Source organism: Leguminivora glycinivorella, chromosome 13, assembly GCF_023078275.1.
Source record: "Leguminivora glycinivorella isolate SPB_JAAS2020 chromosome 13, LegGlyc_1.1, whole genome shotgun sequence".
In the NCBI taxonomy this organism is placed as follows: domain Eukaryota; kingdom Metazoa; phylum Arthropoda; class Insecta; order Lepidoptera; family Tortricidae; genus Leguminivora; species Leguminivora glycinivorella.
In genome coordinates this window covers 22633115-22650336 of record NC_062983.1, presented here as the reverse complement: position 1 = coordinate 22650336, position 17222 = coordinate 22633115, and the positions used below count along the sequence as shown (strand labels likewise).

The 17222-nt window shown below is 39.6% G+C and overlaps 1 protein-coding gene across 2 annotated transcripts in view; it reads left to right on the top strand.

The window, feature by feature from the left end:
- The window catches only part of LOC125232560 (serine/threonine-protein kinase D1), a 143521-nt gene that overhangs the window by 115968 nt on the left and 10331 nt on the right, over positions 1–17222 (top strand). The window contains exons 2-13 of one of the 2 annotated variants that reach the window (XM_048138278.1): positions 6283–6424; positions 6667–6811; positions 7285–7434; positions 9648–9814; positions 13541–13699; positions 14058–14151; positions 14262–14377; positions 14700–14785; positions 15505–15616; positions 15925–16057; positions 16355–16549; positions 17007–17149. In XM_048138278.1, coding sequence (XP_047994235.1) covers positions 6302–6424; positions 6667–6811; positions 7285–7434; positions 9648–9814; positions 13541–13699; positions 14058–14151; positions 14262–14377; positions 14700–14785; positions 15505–15616; positions 15925–16057; positions 16355–16549; positions 17007–17149 — 1623 coding nt within the window. In that variant the 5' untranslated portion in view covers positions 6283–6301. Of the gene's footprint in view, positions 1–6282; positions 6425–6666; positions 6812–7284; positions 7435–9647; positions 9815–13540; positions 13700–14057; positions 14152–14261; positions 14378–14699; positions 14786–15486; positions 15617–15924; positions 16058–16354; positions 16550–17006; positions 17150–17222 lie in introns of both variants that reach the window. The other variant, XM_048138277.1, reaches the window with a different exon arrangement.

Here is a 17222-nt window from a genome sequence, read left to right as displayed (position 1 = left end):
TTTATTGTAAGGTAAAACGCTGCTATTACATTTTTGGCAGACGCGACACTGTTGACGGCGGTACCACATTTTTAACATGCATAATTTAAATATTGCATATTTTCAGGCGCAATTGGATTATAAACCAGCCATTCAACTGCTTCTTAAGGTGGTCCACACACTAGCGACGAGATTAACTACTTAATTATTAGCTTAAGCCCTTAAAAAGCCTCAAAAAGTTGTGGCTTACGTTAATACCTGAATTCACAGGCTAAAATTATTTTTTTTCAAAAGTCTACAAACGCCACTTATCATTAATTTAATTATTGAAAGCGATGAAGGGTCTTCTAAGACCGTTTTTTCATAGCAGCTTTGGATCTAAATAGTGGCTGGTCTCACAGACCGGCTTCGCAGCGCAGTACACTCCGGGAGGAGGGATTCATTTATAAAGACACACACACGTATTACACGTCCGGCTCGGCATCCCGTCGGCATCGGCACCGAGGAAGCTCATTCCACGCGACCTACTTCATACACGACACGATTAGCTGACTTGGGAAGCTGACTACTTGTGCGAGCTAATGTCAAAACTAACAACAAACGTTTCACTTTTCCAAGTAACACTTGGTTATAGGTACCTACTGGCTATTATTTAGAGGTATCTTGGGCAAATTTTACAAAACATCTGGCGAGGAAAATATACAAGGAAGTAAAGACTGTATCGTTAAGTATAAGGACAAAAAAAACCTGGTCTAAATGTTGACATGTGCATAATTTTGTATTATATGTTCCGAGAGTATGATCAGAAGGTATTGGTAAGCACTATTTGATATAAGAAGGTCTGATATTGATTTTATTTTAGGGAGTTTATGGTACTTTCATTAAGGTCTAGCAAATACATTTGGGACAATTTTGAGAATATGCCAATGACTCATTAGTACGATTTCAACAAACAAAGGTTAATTTATATAATTAAAAAAAAAACGCATTTTTGAGCAACGTTTCGGATTGCCGTAAATTTTTGATGCAAGCACGATAAGAGAAACAGATAAAAAAATTAGCCATAGGCCAAAGTCTACTAGACATTCATGGTGTTTGAACAGTCCCTAAACCAGATCGACATAAACACTGTATGATAGATAAATTCGACATCAAAGTCGAAGTTAGCGTAAGCGCCATGCCACATTCTCTAAATGGCCGCCATACACAGATCCGAAACTTTTTTTTTTTTTTTTTTTTTTAATAACAGTGGCTAGACTATGTCCAGATATTCTGTTTTGTGGATCATGTGTAGTTGAGGTTCGCACCGTACAATTTTTTTCGCAATCGTCGTCTTGTACGCAGTTTGTGAATTTTCTAGTAGCATTTGTCCGAAATCGTAATTGGTACTCGGGAAGATTAAGTCAATACTGTCTAAACCACATGCTTCACGTCGAGTTTCTAGGACAAAATGCGCACCTTATTATGTGACTTATTAAGCCCATGTCTTGTTATAAGAAAAAAATATAATAGAAAATAAATACGGCTACTCAAAGTTGTGTTTATACTTAACGATACAGTCTTTATACATATTCATACCGTGACCGTGATAAAACTGATAAACTATAGGAATATTTTCAATCAACAAGGTACGATTGCGATCACCATGACCACCAAGTTGGATCGTCTGATAAGTTCCTACCATATAAATAAATAAAAATAATCGGTGATAATTTTAACATGAAACTGTTAATTGGATTAATTTTAATTATTAATAATAACTTTTTATCGCCGATAGTACCTTAACCGCATCTCCGTAATCGTAACTCACCAATCTCACCATAGCTACGGTTCCCTCTTATGTCACTATTCGAATTTTAAGATAATGTTAAGATACGTCACATTTTAGCTCTACATTACTATATAGCTCATAGTGTATCCTCGAGAGCAATTGAAAATATATTTTTTCCTGGAGCAGATTTTTATTTGCTCGAACGATGCATTATTTTCCTGAAATTATTTTAGTTTCCGGTTCATTTGAACCTAAACTCAAATTACCCTATTGCACAGTACAACATAAAGTCAAAAACACATATTCTCATATAAACATAAATTCAAAATAGCCTAACACCGAAATACCCAAGTCCCAAAACACCCTAAAAGTCTAAATTCAAAACGAACTTATCTCTATTATATACTATTATCACGATCGCCTACTGTCATAAAAGCAGAAGGCCCAAACAAGCTATTCCCGTAAGACACGATTCATGTTCTACACGATTTTCAAAATACAATAGTTTCAAAACAAGTTAGTCCCAAAATACCCTAAAATATCCTAATGATGAAAACAATCTAGACGCGACTTTATTGTAAATATAATAAGGGTGTGTCAACTTCAGATATATACTGACTGTACTAAGTGTTCTAGAATTAGGAGTGAGCTTTAAAAATTTTAAAAATTTAGGGTGTTTTGATACTAGCGTGTTTTAAGACTGTTTTATTTTAGATTATGGTGTATTTTAGGATTATTCTATTATGGGATTAGTTTGATCCGAGTTTTAACTCTTATGACATTTAGGTGATGTGGGAGTAGTACATAATCAAGATAAGTTCGTTTTGTTTTTAGGGTGTTTTGGGACTAAGGTATTTTGGTGTTAGTTTATTTTGAATTTAGGTGTTTACGAGTATATGTGTTTTTGACATTATGTTGTACTGTGCAATAGGGTAATTTGAGTTTAGGTTCAAGTGAACCGGAAACATCGACTTTATCTGGACAAGGAAACCAAAGGAAAGGACTGACAAATACTCGTTCTGAGACACCAGCACCGGCAAGAGGAAAGCTCTTAAGTTAGATATAAATTATGAATGTTAGACGATGATGGTGACGATATGGATTGGATATGTCAGTGTCAAGGCGACGCTCTTGTTAAAGAAACATCTTTTTTTTTTTCAATGACGTCGTATTCAGAATATAATTTTATACCTATACTTCCTTAAATTCATCTTAAAGTTCGACTAGCCAGACTTTGATACTAATGTACTAGTAATTAGCGTCGAATTTTGAGTTTCGACCATACCATAATCTTATTACACGTGTTTGTGGTGCGTACGTAACTAAGTCGTTAATCCACTAATAAATATTTGTGTTTGTTATGCATATCATTCACCTTAGTAAAACCTTGTTATTTTGTAGCAAGTAGCTATTTACAGATTACCTTGTTTTCACGTCATTATTGTATGTACTTCATTCATTAAAGATAGCCAACAGATAGTTAGTTATTTATTTAGTTATTTATTTATTCATTAACAAAATGATTGTGTATGAAACAAATACTTATACAAAAAAAATCACATACAATATTTACATTACTTAACAATAAAATATCTTAAGATTATTCATATTTACAATTCCATTAATATTATACATAATGTCAAAATAATTATAAGTCGTGATAAAGAATCGTGTAATTTAAACAATTTAATTATTAAACTAAAAATCTTCTACCTTATAGAAGCACTTCTCTTCCAAAAAAGCATTTAATTTATTTTAAATATTTGCGTATTATTTATTGCTTTGAGTTCAGCAGGCAACTTATTAAATAACAAAACAGATTGATAACCTGCAGAGTGCCTTGCTACTTTGAGTTTGGTGAAGGCTTGTAGTGGCAAGTCTTTTCGTCTTGTCGCAAGGCGCTTCACTCTTTGTTCTTGCGTTTCTATGTCATCCATATGCTTGATCAAATCAGTTAGCACCACTGAAATATACAGACTAGGGATGGTTAAGATTTTAAACTTGAGAAAAAACGGTTTGCAAGATGTCTGCTGTGGAATTTTTGCCATAATTCTGATTGCTCTTTTCTGTGCCAGAAATGCAGCCTGGACATTATACTTATAACTATTTCCCCAGTACTTTATACTATAGCGTATCTTGGATTCTACTAACGCGTAATATACCATTTTTAGTTGTACCGGGTCTAACTCGTCCCGAAGACTCCCAAGAGCATAGCACGCAGAACTCACAGAGCCCACAACTGCAGTCACTTCTGGCCTCCAATTCAATGTACTGTCAATGTAAACGCCAAGAAATTTTGTCGATTCGACTTGGTCAACAGTGACACCTCTCAGTTTTAACTGCAGACTATCTTTTGTTTTAACTGTCGATTTGAAAAGCAGAACATTTGTTTTGTTACTGTTCAATTAACTCAAGACCATTTACTTCAAACCATTCAACAAAAGTTTCTAATGCGTAATTTACACTTTCATTTAGCTGTGAAACATTATCAGCACAAATGACCGCATTGGTGTAGTCAGCAAAAAGGACTAATTTAGTGTTTTGCACTTTATTTTGTACAAAGGATATCAAGTCATTCGTAAATATGATAAAAAATATTGGGCCCAAAATGGAACCTTGCGGGACTCCTTTATATAGGCGGGATAGATAGGTTAGGGTAGGGGAATGATTTTCCTATAGGGAGGTTAAGGAAAATCATTCCCCTCAACCATATTTCTTGGCAATAAGCCTTACAAATTAACAGTGCAGGATATCGCAGGTCATCCCCGCTATCCGTAGGTCGCAGTCAAAACAGGTAAAGAGCAATAGTTATTTGTTATACAAGGGGGCAAAGTTGTATTTTAACGCCGAGTGTGGAATTGAAAAACGAGCAAGTGAAAGGAGTCTATAGTTGAATCACGAGCGAAGCGAGTGGTTCGAGAATAGAATCCTGAACTTGCGAGTTTTTTAACACACGAGAAGTACCTAAAATACATTTGCACCCGAGTGTAACACAAAACTTTTCCCCTCACTATAGCGCGGAAACTACAACGCAAAAAATGCGTTTATCACTGCTTCCAGTAGTTCCACAGGTGGTAAATCATCTTTATTACTTGATTCACCTACTTTTATCAATTTTAAAGCAGTTAATTTGACTTTATTCAAGGTCAAATTACTTTACCCACTTAGTGGATAAAATGCGTTTTTACCCGCTGGTATTAAAGGACAAAACACGTGTTTCTGAGTTAGTGAGGGGAAAAATATATTATTACTTTAGAGTTATCTCAACGGTATACGTGAGACATAATAATTATGTTATTATTATTTGGAAAAAAACATGTTTACATGGCTTGACAGAACAATCCAATGCGCCATAAAACTTAACTAAAACATAATAATTATTACAAAATGTAAATAATTATATGGTAAGAATAACTTTTTAAACAAGTATCAGATTCTCACAGTGGTTGGTTTCGCATCCATCACCTCACAGAACCTCAAGGATTCATTTCTCACAGCCGTCCATCGCCACGCAAACGGATCGCATTCAGGTGCTGATGCCAGGAGAGCATTCAATTGCGTGAGTGCCCGGGGCAGCGGAGAGTTCAAGCGCGACACAGTGCGTCTCGCAGGCACTGCCAACAGATCGCGTCGCCGTGGTCTGAGGGGTATCCTGGGGACGTCTGGCACATACAGTCGCACGAGTCGACTCACCAATTCTGGACAGTCCGAGTCACCGCGCAGGGTCCGGCATGCCAACGTCAACAGGCTAAGGTTACGTCGCACCTCCAAAGAGTTGTGTTGTAACCTAAGACCCCATGCAAAAATATATTTCGTCGGGTACAGAAGCAACCGAACATTTTTTTATATAAAAACTTAAAAACGCTTTTTGCACCTTTTCAAGAAGCAAACTGTAAGTAGATTCGTGAGGATGCCAAATAATTGATGATGTCTCAAGCTTGCTTCTTACTAGTGCATTATACACAAGCTTGATTGCGACATTATGTTACCAAAAGTACTAGACTTTCAAATTGTGCTCACTTTAGTTCTACGGGCAAATAGAGATTATAGATATGTCCTTACATTGTGTTTACCTATGTGTAGTAAAATAAGAATTACGTTGATTTGTATTTTTTTTGTTTTAAATTACGCGCTTCAATCGCTTCATCGAACGCATGTCTGTTATGTTTGTGCCGAGTATCAAAAAAGTAACAATAAACTCAGCGTTGCGTTATCAAACGATCATTATGGATTTTGCCTTAGGCCTATTGTTGTCACTTATCAAATTGTGTACGAAAAAAACATTCTCGATCATGGCAAATGACATCAGGGGCGAAGCCTGATTAGCGGCTATTACATTTTTTCTTACATTTACCATCATCTTACTGAATTTTGTTACCTTATTATTTTGTTAAATAAAAATACGATGTAAAAGATTACTTATTAAATGTATGTATGTATGTATATCCAAAGACCACGAAAAAACAATGTGAATGAAATCGGTCGTGATGTTTGTGAAACGTATGTTATAATTGTATAATGTTTGTCGACAGAGTGTCGGCGCTGGTCGGGATGGAGGACGAGGTGACGTTCCTGTTCCAGCTGGGCGTGCTGCGCGACGCCGTGGCCGCGCCGGCGCACGCGCTCACGCTCGCGCACCTCAAGGAGCTCGCCGTCAAGTTCGTGCACGAGAAGGTACCTAGCCAACTTCTGACTGATTTGATGACTCAGTCGACCGGTCGCGTTAACCCGCCGGACCCCCAACAAAAGATTATTGAAGCTCTCTTCTACCCTGATGAAAACTCCCGATTGCTTTTTTGAGTAATCTCCTTTGAATGGACTAGACACAGTGCAGAAATCTGTTTTTGTGGATCCAGTCAATTAGTCCTGTAAATATTAGCAAAACGGATAACAACATTTTGATTAATTTTCATCAGATACCGGACAATGGCTTGAACCGGCTGAGCGAGCGCATCCTGCTGTTCCGCCACGACTACTGCTCGCCCAACGTGCTGCAGCTCATCAACTCCGCCTCCGACGTGTCGGACGAGACGCTCGTCGAGATCGTGCTCACCGCCAACCGTGAGTTTCTACAAAACACACCGACTCCTCAAAATGGGCACCTGCATTCATGTACACGCTACGCGGTTTCACTGAGGTTGCCAGTTTGCGGCCGATGGCTCGAAATATAACAAATACCGACATCTTCCACGTTCATCTTGGAAATGGTCGGATCGACTCGACCGCGCGATCGTGGACGCTGCTTAATAAAACTAATTGATTTCAAAGGCCAATGATGATGATGTTTTATTATTATTATAATCGGCGTGCTCTACAGACCAGCCAGCGGCAAAGACACGTGGCCTACGATGGAGTGAGCTCGCCCAGAAGCCCAGAACATGCCTGTTCAGCCTAGATTTGGAGCTTGCGGGGTTATATGAACTCGGAAATATAGCCCCCGGCAAGGAATTCTACTCCTTGGCAACATTTGTTGTAAACATTTTCTATTATCGTTTGACGTAATATCCCAATGTAATATTAAATTGTGTTTGCAGCCCTGTTCTGCGGCAGCGAGTCGGACGGCGCGCCGGCGCCGGCGCCGCTGCCGCACATGCTGTCCGTGCACTCGTACAAGTCGCCCACCTTCTGCGACTTCTGCGGGGAGATGCTGTTCGGGCTGGTGCGCCAGGGCCTTAAATGCGAAGGTAAGTAGCAGTGCAGTAAAGACTTAAATAAGACATCTAAATGTTATCCAGGTAGTTTTGGATAAGGGCCCTTTTAAACCTATTTTTATTTCTGTCCATTTGTATAGCCGCAAGTAAAGAGTTATTAATATTTAATAGTTATTTGTTTTGTATTTTGTCAAGGGGGCAAATTTGTGGTTTAACCGCACGTGCCAATATTGATTGATACCCGAGCAAGCGAAACATTCCAATATTCATAAAGTGGAATCTTGAACGTTGCGAGGGTTTCAAGGCACGTAGGTTATACAAACTTTGCTACCGAGTGAAACACAAAAATTTTCACCACACCAACACGAACAAAATACTGACTATAAAACATCAAACTAAATCAAATCCAGCAATCTATTCAATATTTATGTTTCAAAATAATTATTTTTAGGTAAATTCTACCAGCCAGCTCAAGGCATCAAGTTAAAATGTGTATGAAATTACTTTGCATTCTTGTGGATAAAATGTAATTTTGCTATCCGTTTTCGAATAGCAAAATGAGTTTTAGCAGTCGGTGTGGTGAAAATAAATATATTATGGTACGCGCTTTTCAATAAGCCTATCCCCATATTAGCTTACTCTGTCAACAGCATATTTATCAAACTCAAAAAACTCAAACTCAAAAATATCTTTATTCGTGTAGGCCTAATTACAAGCTCTTATGAATAGTTAATTACATATATATTATGATCTTAATCTAACCTAATTATCAGAGCAATTTATTGTTGTAATTATTGTTCATAATAATATTGAGTCTAGGATATACAGTTTCATATAAAAATAATCGTTAAACAAAAAATATATAATTATATGTATATATAATAATATTAATAATACATGTCTAGAATATTTCTAGGAAAAATCCAATGTCCAAAAAAAATACAATATTAATTTCATCAACAATAATAAAAACATAAAAAATAATGAACCATTTCGAAGTGATTTCGAATAACAATTAATCCCACGTTTTTTTTATCATTCATGTAGTCTTGCGCTGTATAATAAGCTTTGGAAATGAGTACACGCTTTACATGATTCTTAAATTTATTAATTGATAATTCAGTAATATAATTCGGAAGTTTATTATAAAATCGAACACAATTACCCATGAATGATTTTTTAATTTATAGAGCCGAGTGAAGGGCACCGCGAGTTTATGCTTATTTCTAGTGTTTATACTATGTACATCACAGTTTTTCTTAAAATTACAAATGATTTATGTACATACATAATATTCTCATAAATATATTGACAATGCACTGTCATTATATTAATGTCCTTAAACTTATCTCTAAGTGAGTCTCTATGGTTCATTTTATATATTGCTCGAATAGCCCTCTTCTGCAGAATAAATATGGTATTTTATCTCTGAAGCACTGCCCCAAAGTAAAATACCATATGACATAATGCTATGAAAGTAACTAAAATAAACTAATCGAGCTGTTTTCACGTCTGTTAACTGACGGATCTTGCTCAATTCAAAAGCTGCAGAACTTAGTCTATTCGAGAGGTTAACAATATGGGGACCCCACTGAAGTTTAGAATCTAAAGTTATACCAAGAAAAACTGTACTATCTACCAGTTCCAATTCCTCATCCTTCACAACGACACTTGTTTGCTCATTCCTTACGTTACTATTAGTGACAAACTTAATACATTTAGTCTTTTTCTCATTTAATAATAAATTATTAACATTGAACCAGTTCACTACTTTAGAGATAACATTGTTTACATCACTGTGAGCTTGTTGCTGTCGTTTGAGTTTGAAAATAAGTGAGGTGTCGTCTGCAAACAATACTATATCATGGTGGGTCTTTACAAGGAATGGCAAGTCATTTATGTAAATAAGGAACAGGAAAGGCCCCAATATTGATCCCTGTGGTACACCCATAGGGACCAATGATCCAGTTGATCTCTGTCTATTCACATCTACCCTTTGTATTCTACCATTTAAGTAGGACTTGAATAAATTTAGTGCTGATCCTCTGACTCCATAATAATGTAGTTTCCTGATCAATGTTTCATGACAAACACAGTCGAAGGCCTTAGATAAATCACAAAAGATACCTAAAGTTCTGCAACTACAGATCAGGCAGGCAAGTATGGTATGATGGCTACCATGATTGCCTGGCCGGAGTCATGTTTCTCAAGGCTACTCGGTAATAATATTTGGTACGCTCTGTCAGGTTGCGGGCTGAACTACCACAAGCGGTGCGCCGTGAAGGTGCCGTCCAACTGCCCGGCGGCGCGGCGGGGCTCGGCGGCGCCGCGCTCGCCCTCGCGCGCCTCCACCGCCTCGCACGCCTCCAGCGCCGCCGCCGCCGCCGCGCCCGCCGACCACGACGACTCGTTGGTAAGGCGTCTAGCCCACCTGCTCACTATCAAGTCCGATGACAGCTGAGCGTCTAGCGGTGGCCCGGATTGGAGACTTACGGCCCGGCCACGACATTGGTCTAAGCGCAACAGCGGTGAGCGGCGGCCATACATTGGAGCGAGACACGGCGATGGGACTTTTCATTCGCACGTACCTATGGCTGCCGCTCACCGCTGTCGCGCTTAGACCAATGTCGTGGCTGGGCCGTTTGGCCTGATTTAGACGGCGTGCGAACTCGCATGCGATTTCAGTTACATTGCGGGCTGTTGAGGTTACTTACATTCAATTTTGCACATCCATCAAATAACGCAATGTAATAAAACTCGTATGCGAGTTCTCGTACCGTCTAAATGGGGCCTAATTGCATGCGAATTTCATTACAATGCGACTTTTGACAACTGTCCGCAATGTATCTGAAATCGCATGGGAGTTCTCGCGCCGTCTAATTGAGCCTTAAGGGGGGGTACGAGCAGGAATCCGTCCTTCAGAGTTGTAGGGTTATATCAGGTGCCATCCCATGACGTTTATACACGAACAAGAAGTACTAGCAATCCGCTAGAATGTCGCTTACTTAACTTTTCTATGAGATACTAAATAGGGATCATTTTGATTGTTCACTGCCAGTTTTACAAATCTGACAACGAAATATTATAAGTCGTAAGGTGTAGTATTTTAAAAATTAAATGTAATATTCCAACGCGACATTCCGGGGTAATACTCTTCATACGTCGATTACATAGAGTTAGGAAGGACATATAAACTACATCAATGCCTAACGTGTATTTTTATATTAATATTACATCTTTGGATAAATTTACAATTTTACAGTATTTACAAGCTGAATCTCTAAGTACCAAGACAATAAAATGAATTGTGTCGTTAACTCGTTAACTGTTGTAGTAATTTAGATATTTTTTAATAATATTATTTTAGATTTATTTAATGTTTTGCTATTTGTTAGTTCAGATTTATTTTAGAATTTTTACATGCACAGTTTCATAAACACAAATGTATGAACATTGAACAGATAGGTTTATTTTACTTTACTAGGTATACTAATTTGTACTGTAGATCTGTTTGAAATATGTACCTAATTAATTCCGTCCATTCTTAATACTAAAAGTATTATGTTGTATTTTTGATTTTTGTTTAATCATAAGTTTAATTAAATATAGTTTATTTTCGTTGGACTTGAAACTAACATCACATTGGGTGGTGGGTAACTTGGGACACAAATATGTTTATAACTAATTTTATTTTAATAAATAACATTTTATTTTATTTGTTTTGAATTTTATTTTGATCACCCACGCTACCCATCATCCAATAGCAAAAAATATTTGATACCACTTAAAAACCGGTCTCAGAAATGAAGGAGAGCTTCGCCACTTCTTATTTGTCTCATGATACATATATAGTTCTGATTTATTTCATTGACAAAAATGTAATAGATATGAATTATAAGCTTACTAGCGACCCGCCCCGGCTTCGCACGGGTACTATACCTACATGTAAACCTTCCTCTAGAATCACTCTATCTATTTAAAAAAACCGCATCAAAATCCGTTGCGTAGTTTTAAAGATTTAAGCATATATAGGGACATAGGGACAGAGAAAGCGACTTTGTTTTATACTATGTAGTGATAACTACTAGAAGCTAAGTAACAAGAAGCCTAGAAGGGAAATTAAAATGAATGATGTCACACACATGAAGATAAGCACAATCTGAATTTAAGATGTGATAAACAGAACCACGTTTTGTGGTTGATAAATTGATAATATAAGGAGTCCTGGTTGCTTATTAGACTGTTCAACCGACCGCATTGTCCTGCTGATGGGCTGAGCGAAATATAGTCCAGCCCTCATGCCCCTCATACAAGCGACGCGCGTCTACCCTCTACGACCCCCAGTTTTTCAAGCATTATTGTCTTTTTTAGGGTTCCGTAGTCAACTAGGAACCCTTATAGTTTCGCCATGTCTGTCTGTCCGTCCGTCCGCGGATAATCTCAGTGACCGTTAGGATTGGAAAGCTGAAATTTGGTGCCAATATGTATATCAATCACGCCGAAAAAGTGCAAAAATAAAAAGTGTTTTTTTTATTAGGGTACACGTAAAGTGAGGAGTGATTTTTTTTTTTCATTTCAACCCTAACGTGTGATATATTGTTGTATAGGTATCTAAAAATGTATAGGGATTTACTAAAATCATTTTTTGATAATGCTCATATTTTCGGAAATAATCGCTCCTAAAGTAAAAAAATGTGCCCCCCCCCCTCCCCCTTTAAACTTTTGAACCATAACTTAAAAAAAATATGAAAAAAATCACAAAAGAAGAACTTTATAAAGACTTTCTAGGAAAATTGTTTTGAACTTGATAGGTTGAATAGTTTTTGAAAAAAATACGGTAAACTACGGAACCCTACACTGAGCGTGGCCCGACACGCTCTTGGCCGGTTTTTGCTTTTTACTACTACACAAGTAGGTACTCATGGTAGCTTGCCGTCCGCATCTGAAATAAAGTTTAAATATACAAATGACTGGCCGTGACCAGTTCATTTCTACGACACTATTGTCGTAAGTATCTTCCTCGGTTCAATACCTTTTATATCACCGATAACATGACACTGGACGCATCGATACTGCATTTTAAATTAAGAATTCTTATCTTCATACGTTTTCTTCCTGTATGTGACTATTGATTCGTTTCATTCACCTCTCCAAGGCTGAGACCAAGAGCTAAGACACATCATTGTTTTCACATTCCGCCCTGCAGTTCCGTAACAAAATGTGGACATTATTTGTTTAGGCGTAAATTAGCCGGTGCTGTGTCTACTTTGATTGCTTGTTTTAATTCTAAGCTATGCAATATCGATATTTTGTCTAGTTGGTCAGGTCAGTTAAGTATGTATCAAGACGGAAGATTTTATTGATTGTCTATAGGAAGTATTGCATTGGTAGGTACCTACTCAATTAAAAAATTATACGTTGATTCATTACCTGAACAAAATAAAATAACTGGTACAGTCGATTTCACAACTATCTTTACGAACTAACATTGTAACATTCCAAATATATCCAACCAAAACATTTTCATGTAAAATGTTGTCAAGGCGAAACTATAATGTTCACACGTACTGTCAAAAAGTGATCAGATCTTATGTAGAGCCACGCTTCTAACTCTACAAGTACACCTCAGCCAAAATGTGTGGCTTTGCCTTTATGAGCTTCACTTGGCTCGTCTATACGATCTATATTGTCATTGAATGTCATAGAGACTTGCAAAATATATTTTTGGTATGTTGACCTGTGAAGATGTTTATGAATTCTACCTAGGTACCCAAGAACCCTCCCTTCCTAAAAATGAAAAGTCACATTTAAAAAAATGTTAATGCAGTTCCATGGAGAAGAAAAAAGGTTGCCTCAATTAACAAAATGTTACACAACAGCGAGTTCCGCGTAATTTTTCCAAATATATAGATATGTAAATAAAGTTAAAGTAGATAATTAAGTACCTAAACTGACAATAAAATACAAACAAATATAGGTATGTACAAACTACAACCAACTAATTTTGTCTGTAGTTAATATGGCAGCATAAATTCCATGAAATGTAAGCAAATCCCGCGCCTTTTTTCTACTAACAACTTTGGTGTACCGCTATTTACAACCTGTATGTGTACACCCTTGACTGTATGATTGCACCCAGCTGAGCAGCGCGAGCGGCAAGCGCAGCCGCTCCCCGTCCCGGAGCTCGGCCACGTGGGGCTTGTCACTGGGCATCCCGCACACGTTCGCCGTGCACTCCTACACCAGGCCCACCGTCTGCCGGCACTGTAAGCGCCTGCTGCGCGGCCTCTTCAAACAGGTACATACTCGTATGCTGAAGTGAAGCCTCAGCTGCTGCTGAACCACTATATAGCAGGGTCCAGAACGAACCAAGGACCAAGGACGTTGACATCATTATTGGCGTACAAGTACATTTATGTCCTGTCACGTTCGGATTTCTATTTATACCATTTCACACTTGACTGATCCACTTATGAGAGTAAATATATGGCATACCATGATCAAACTAAGCAGCGTCAGCGCTTTGATACGAATAAAAGTTGAAATATGTAATTGATATCTAGTCTCTGTCAATACCTCTGCAATGACCATTCAGAGCATTTAGACACTTTATTTTGCCGTTTTCGGATTTATTCCATCAAGAATATTGATTACAGGGCCTCCAGTGCCGTGATTGCCACTACAACGCACATCGAAAGTGCTTGCCACACGTGCCCAAAGACTGCGGCGGTGAGATACGAGATTCACATGGTGAGTACTGCGCCTTTCACTAATAATACAATGAAATGAAGTAGGTACAGTATCTATAGTCTTACTCTATTAGCTCTACTATAAAGTTTATAACCTATTGTTTTGTACAGGTGAATACCAGGACAGCAGCGGTGGTAGCGAGCTTTCAGAAAGCGCACGACTTCCAGACGAGGAATCGGACGAAGGCGGTTCCAATGATGGAGCGTCGAATGATATTGATGATGAGGTACGTTTTGTTTCATCGGTTATAGAGGCCATAGTAGTTTTCCATTCGTTCTCCCCGACGGAAATGTCAATTCAAAATTGCTTCTCGCTGAGACATCAAAGGCGGGTTACGTTACTTACGTTTGTCGCCAGGGGGATTACATGGTCAAATTATAGCACAATTAATTGTTCGCCTCGGGGGTTGCATGGCGGACCAGCCAGGCCAGGAAGGTCATGACCCCCGTCTCCCCTCTGGATCCGCGCTTATAAGAGTCTATTCCGTTCTTAATGATCTGTGTGTTTAGTAGTTTGTGGTATAATAAAGTGGTGTTTGTTGTCGGCAGGTGCAGCTCCGGCGGCGGCGCGGCTCGGACGGGTCGGAGCCGCAGCGCGACTCGCTGCCCGAGCGCTCCGCGTCGCGGCCCAGCAGGTGCGTGCGCCAGCTCCTACCGGTACTGGTGGCGTCTGTGTCCGTCTCTACACCTATCATTCCAATACCTACAACTCTACTCGACTCGAGCAAACCTGCTTCATATACTGGCCGTAGTTTAAGAAAAAGGATCCAATCCAAAAACAATTGACTTTGAATTTCCTTTCAAAAGAAGAAGGCATTCATTTGAATACATTTTTTAGAAGATGGATACTTCTCCCTAAACTACGTCCTTCATTTTCTTCCAATCTTACTATAACCATGGAAGTGTGAAAATGTTTGACAACCCTCGTCATCTGATTGATTTGCTGTTGTTCATTTCTTCTCATGTTTAGTTTTATTGCTTGCGTAGTTGTATTTGTTTTGATGTTAATGTTATGTGTGGGAATAGCTCGTGTTTGTAGCTTTTAATGTTCGTTCCTTAGATACACTGTCGTACAACTATTAAATGTCAATTGTCTAGACATGTCTGCTTTGCTTAAACCCTGCATAGTGTTGACACTGGTGATGTGTTAAATTTTAACCTGTTTTATACATTTCTATTTATTTGCTATAAGGCAATCTTTATGGCGGTAAAAAAATTAGCAAATAACAGCTATTCCACACACAGACACTTCCAAGCACACGGACACAACGCCACCACATCCCACTGTATACCTCCCGTGCCCTAAACCTGTGAGCGCTGAGCTTTGACCTTGCAGCTCGTCGTCGTCGCCCAGCGCCAACATCCCGCTCATGAGGATCGTGCAGAGCGTCAAGCACGCCAAGAAGAGAACGGGACAGAGCATCAAGGAGGGCTGGCTGGTGCACTTCACCAACAAGGACAAGCAGGTGAGCTGCGAGCTCCACCCCGCTCGTGAGGAGTAGAGCGTCTAACACACAGATAAGGAGATGGCACAGAGCATCAAGGGACCTGACTAGTGCACTTCACAAGCAAGTGCGATTGCAACATCTGAGAGTTTTTTCAACTCCGTCTGCAGTTCCACTCATAGAATGTCGAAGAAGACGAAACTACACTAGACTATAATTCCAACTACAGGTACCAGGTAAACGTGACGACTTCCTTCTGTCTTGGAGGATTTCATACATCATTTTACGGTCATTTACCTGCTTCTAATATTTATATTGTGTGTTGACAGATCAAACGGCACTACTGGCGACTTGACAGCAAGTCCATAACGCTGTTCCAGTCAGACCAGGGCTCCAAGTACTACAAGGAGATACCTCTCAACGAAATCTTAGCTGTCGACACAGCGCGGATACAGCATTCAGGTCTGTACTAATGTTGTTCTTAGTCTTACTTCTATTAATCTTATTCAGTTTTCAGAATCCTTACTAAGTTAATTAGGTACATAAAATTTTTCTTTACAAATCTGTCTTCGTTTAAATATTTTGATTCTGAAAGAAAATATGATGTGGTAGTAAAGCTTATTTTACCTTCGAGGCTTTCGGGGGGAACCAATGTAGTAAAGCGAAAAAAGAGACTAGGGGCCCCTAGTCTCTTTTTTTCGCTTGGAAAGAGTGTTGTTTAATTTGAGGAGATTTGTAAGGTATGGTCACGTTCGACAGACGTGATGCACTGCTTCGAGATCCGCACAGCGAACGTGGACTACATGGTGGGCGTGGACCCGGTGGGCGCGGGCGCGGGCGCCGGGCTCGCGCTGCCGCCGCCCGAGTCGGGCGTGGGCGCCTACCTCGCGCGCTCCTGGGAGACCGCCGTGCGCCACGCGCTGCTGCCCGTCACCGCCGTGCGCCAGCACGACCGTGAGTCACACCACACTGCTTATTTGTAGCGGTAACCGTAGGTGCGAACGAAAAGACTCATCGCTGTCTCTCGCTCCAATATATGGCCGCCGTTCGCCGCTGCCGCCTTAGACTGATGGCTTCGATGGGCCCGCCGCGCGCGCTGACCCAAAATCAAGTCTGACCTGGCGTTATCACACCACATGGTCTGGTCACAGATGACTCAGTTTATGACCCTTTGTCAAAGCTTCTCGTGTCCCACGTTGGGCGCCATTTTTGCTAGCACGTACGAGGATCGAGCGTGTTGGACTATTGGTGGCCCTGCCGACTTCTCGTTAAAATAATAACTTGTCATTGGCTTTCAACTACAGTAGACAGGGGTTTCTATGCTGTCCTAAAGTTAAGTTCTCAAAAGACAGTTAAACTAGTTCATTTTCAAAAATGATTTGTGTAAGTTTGTCCCATGTTGTTTTGTTAGCGGAAGCGTCGTCGTCGGCGGAGCGCGGCGCGGAGATGGCGCAGGTGTACCAGATCCACCCCGACGAGGTGCTGGGCTCGGGCCAGTTCGGCATCGTGTACGGCGGCCTGCACCGCCGCACGCAGCAGCCTGTCGCCATCAAGGTATCTAGCCCTAAATCCAGTTTTAAGTCTCAGGATAGGCGGCAATTTAATGTTACATAGGCTTACAACAAGG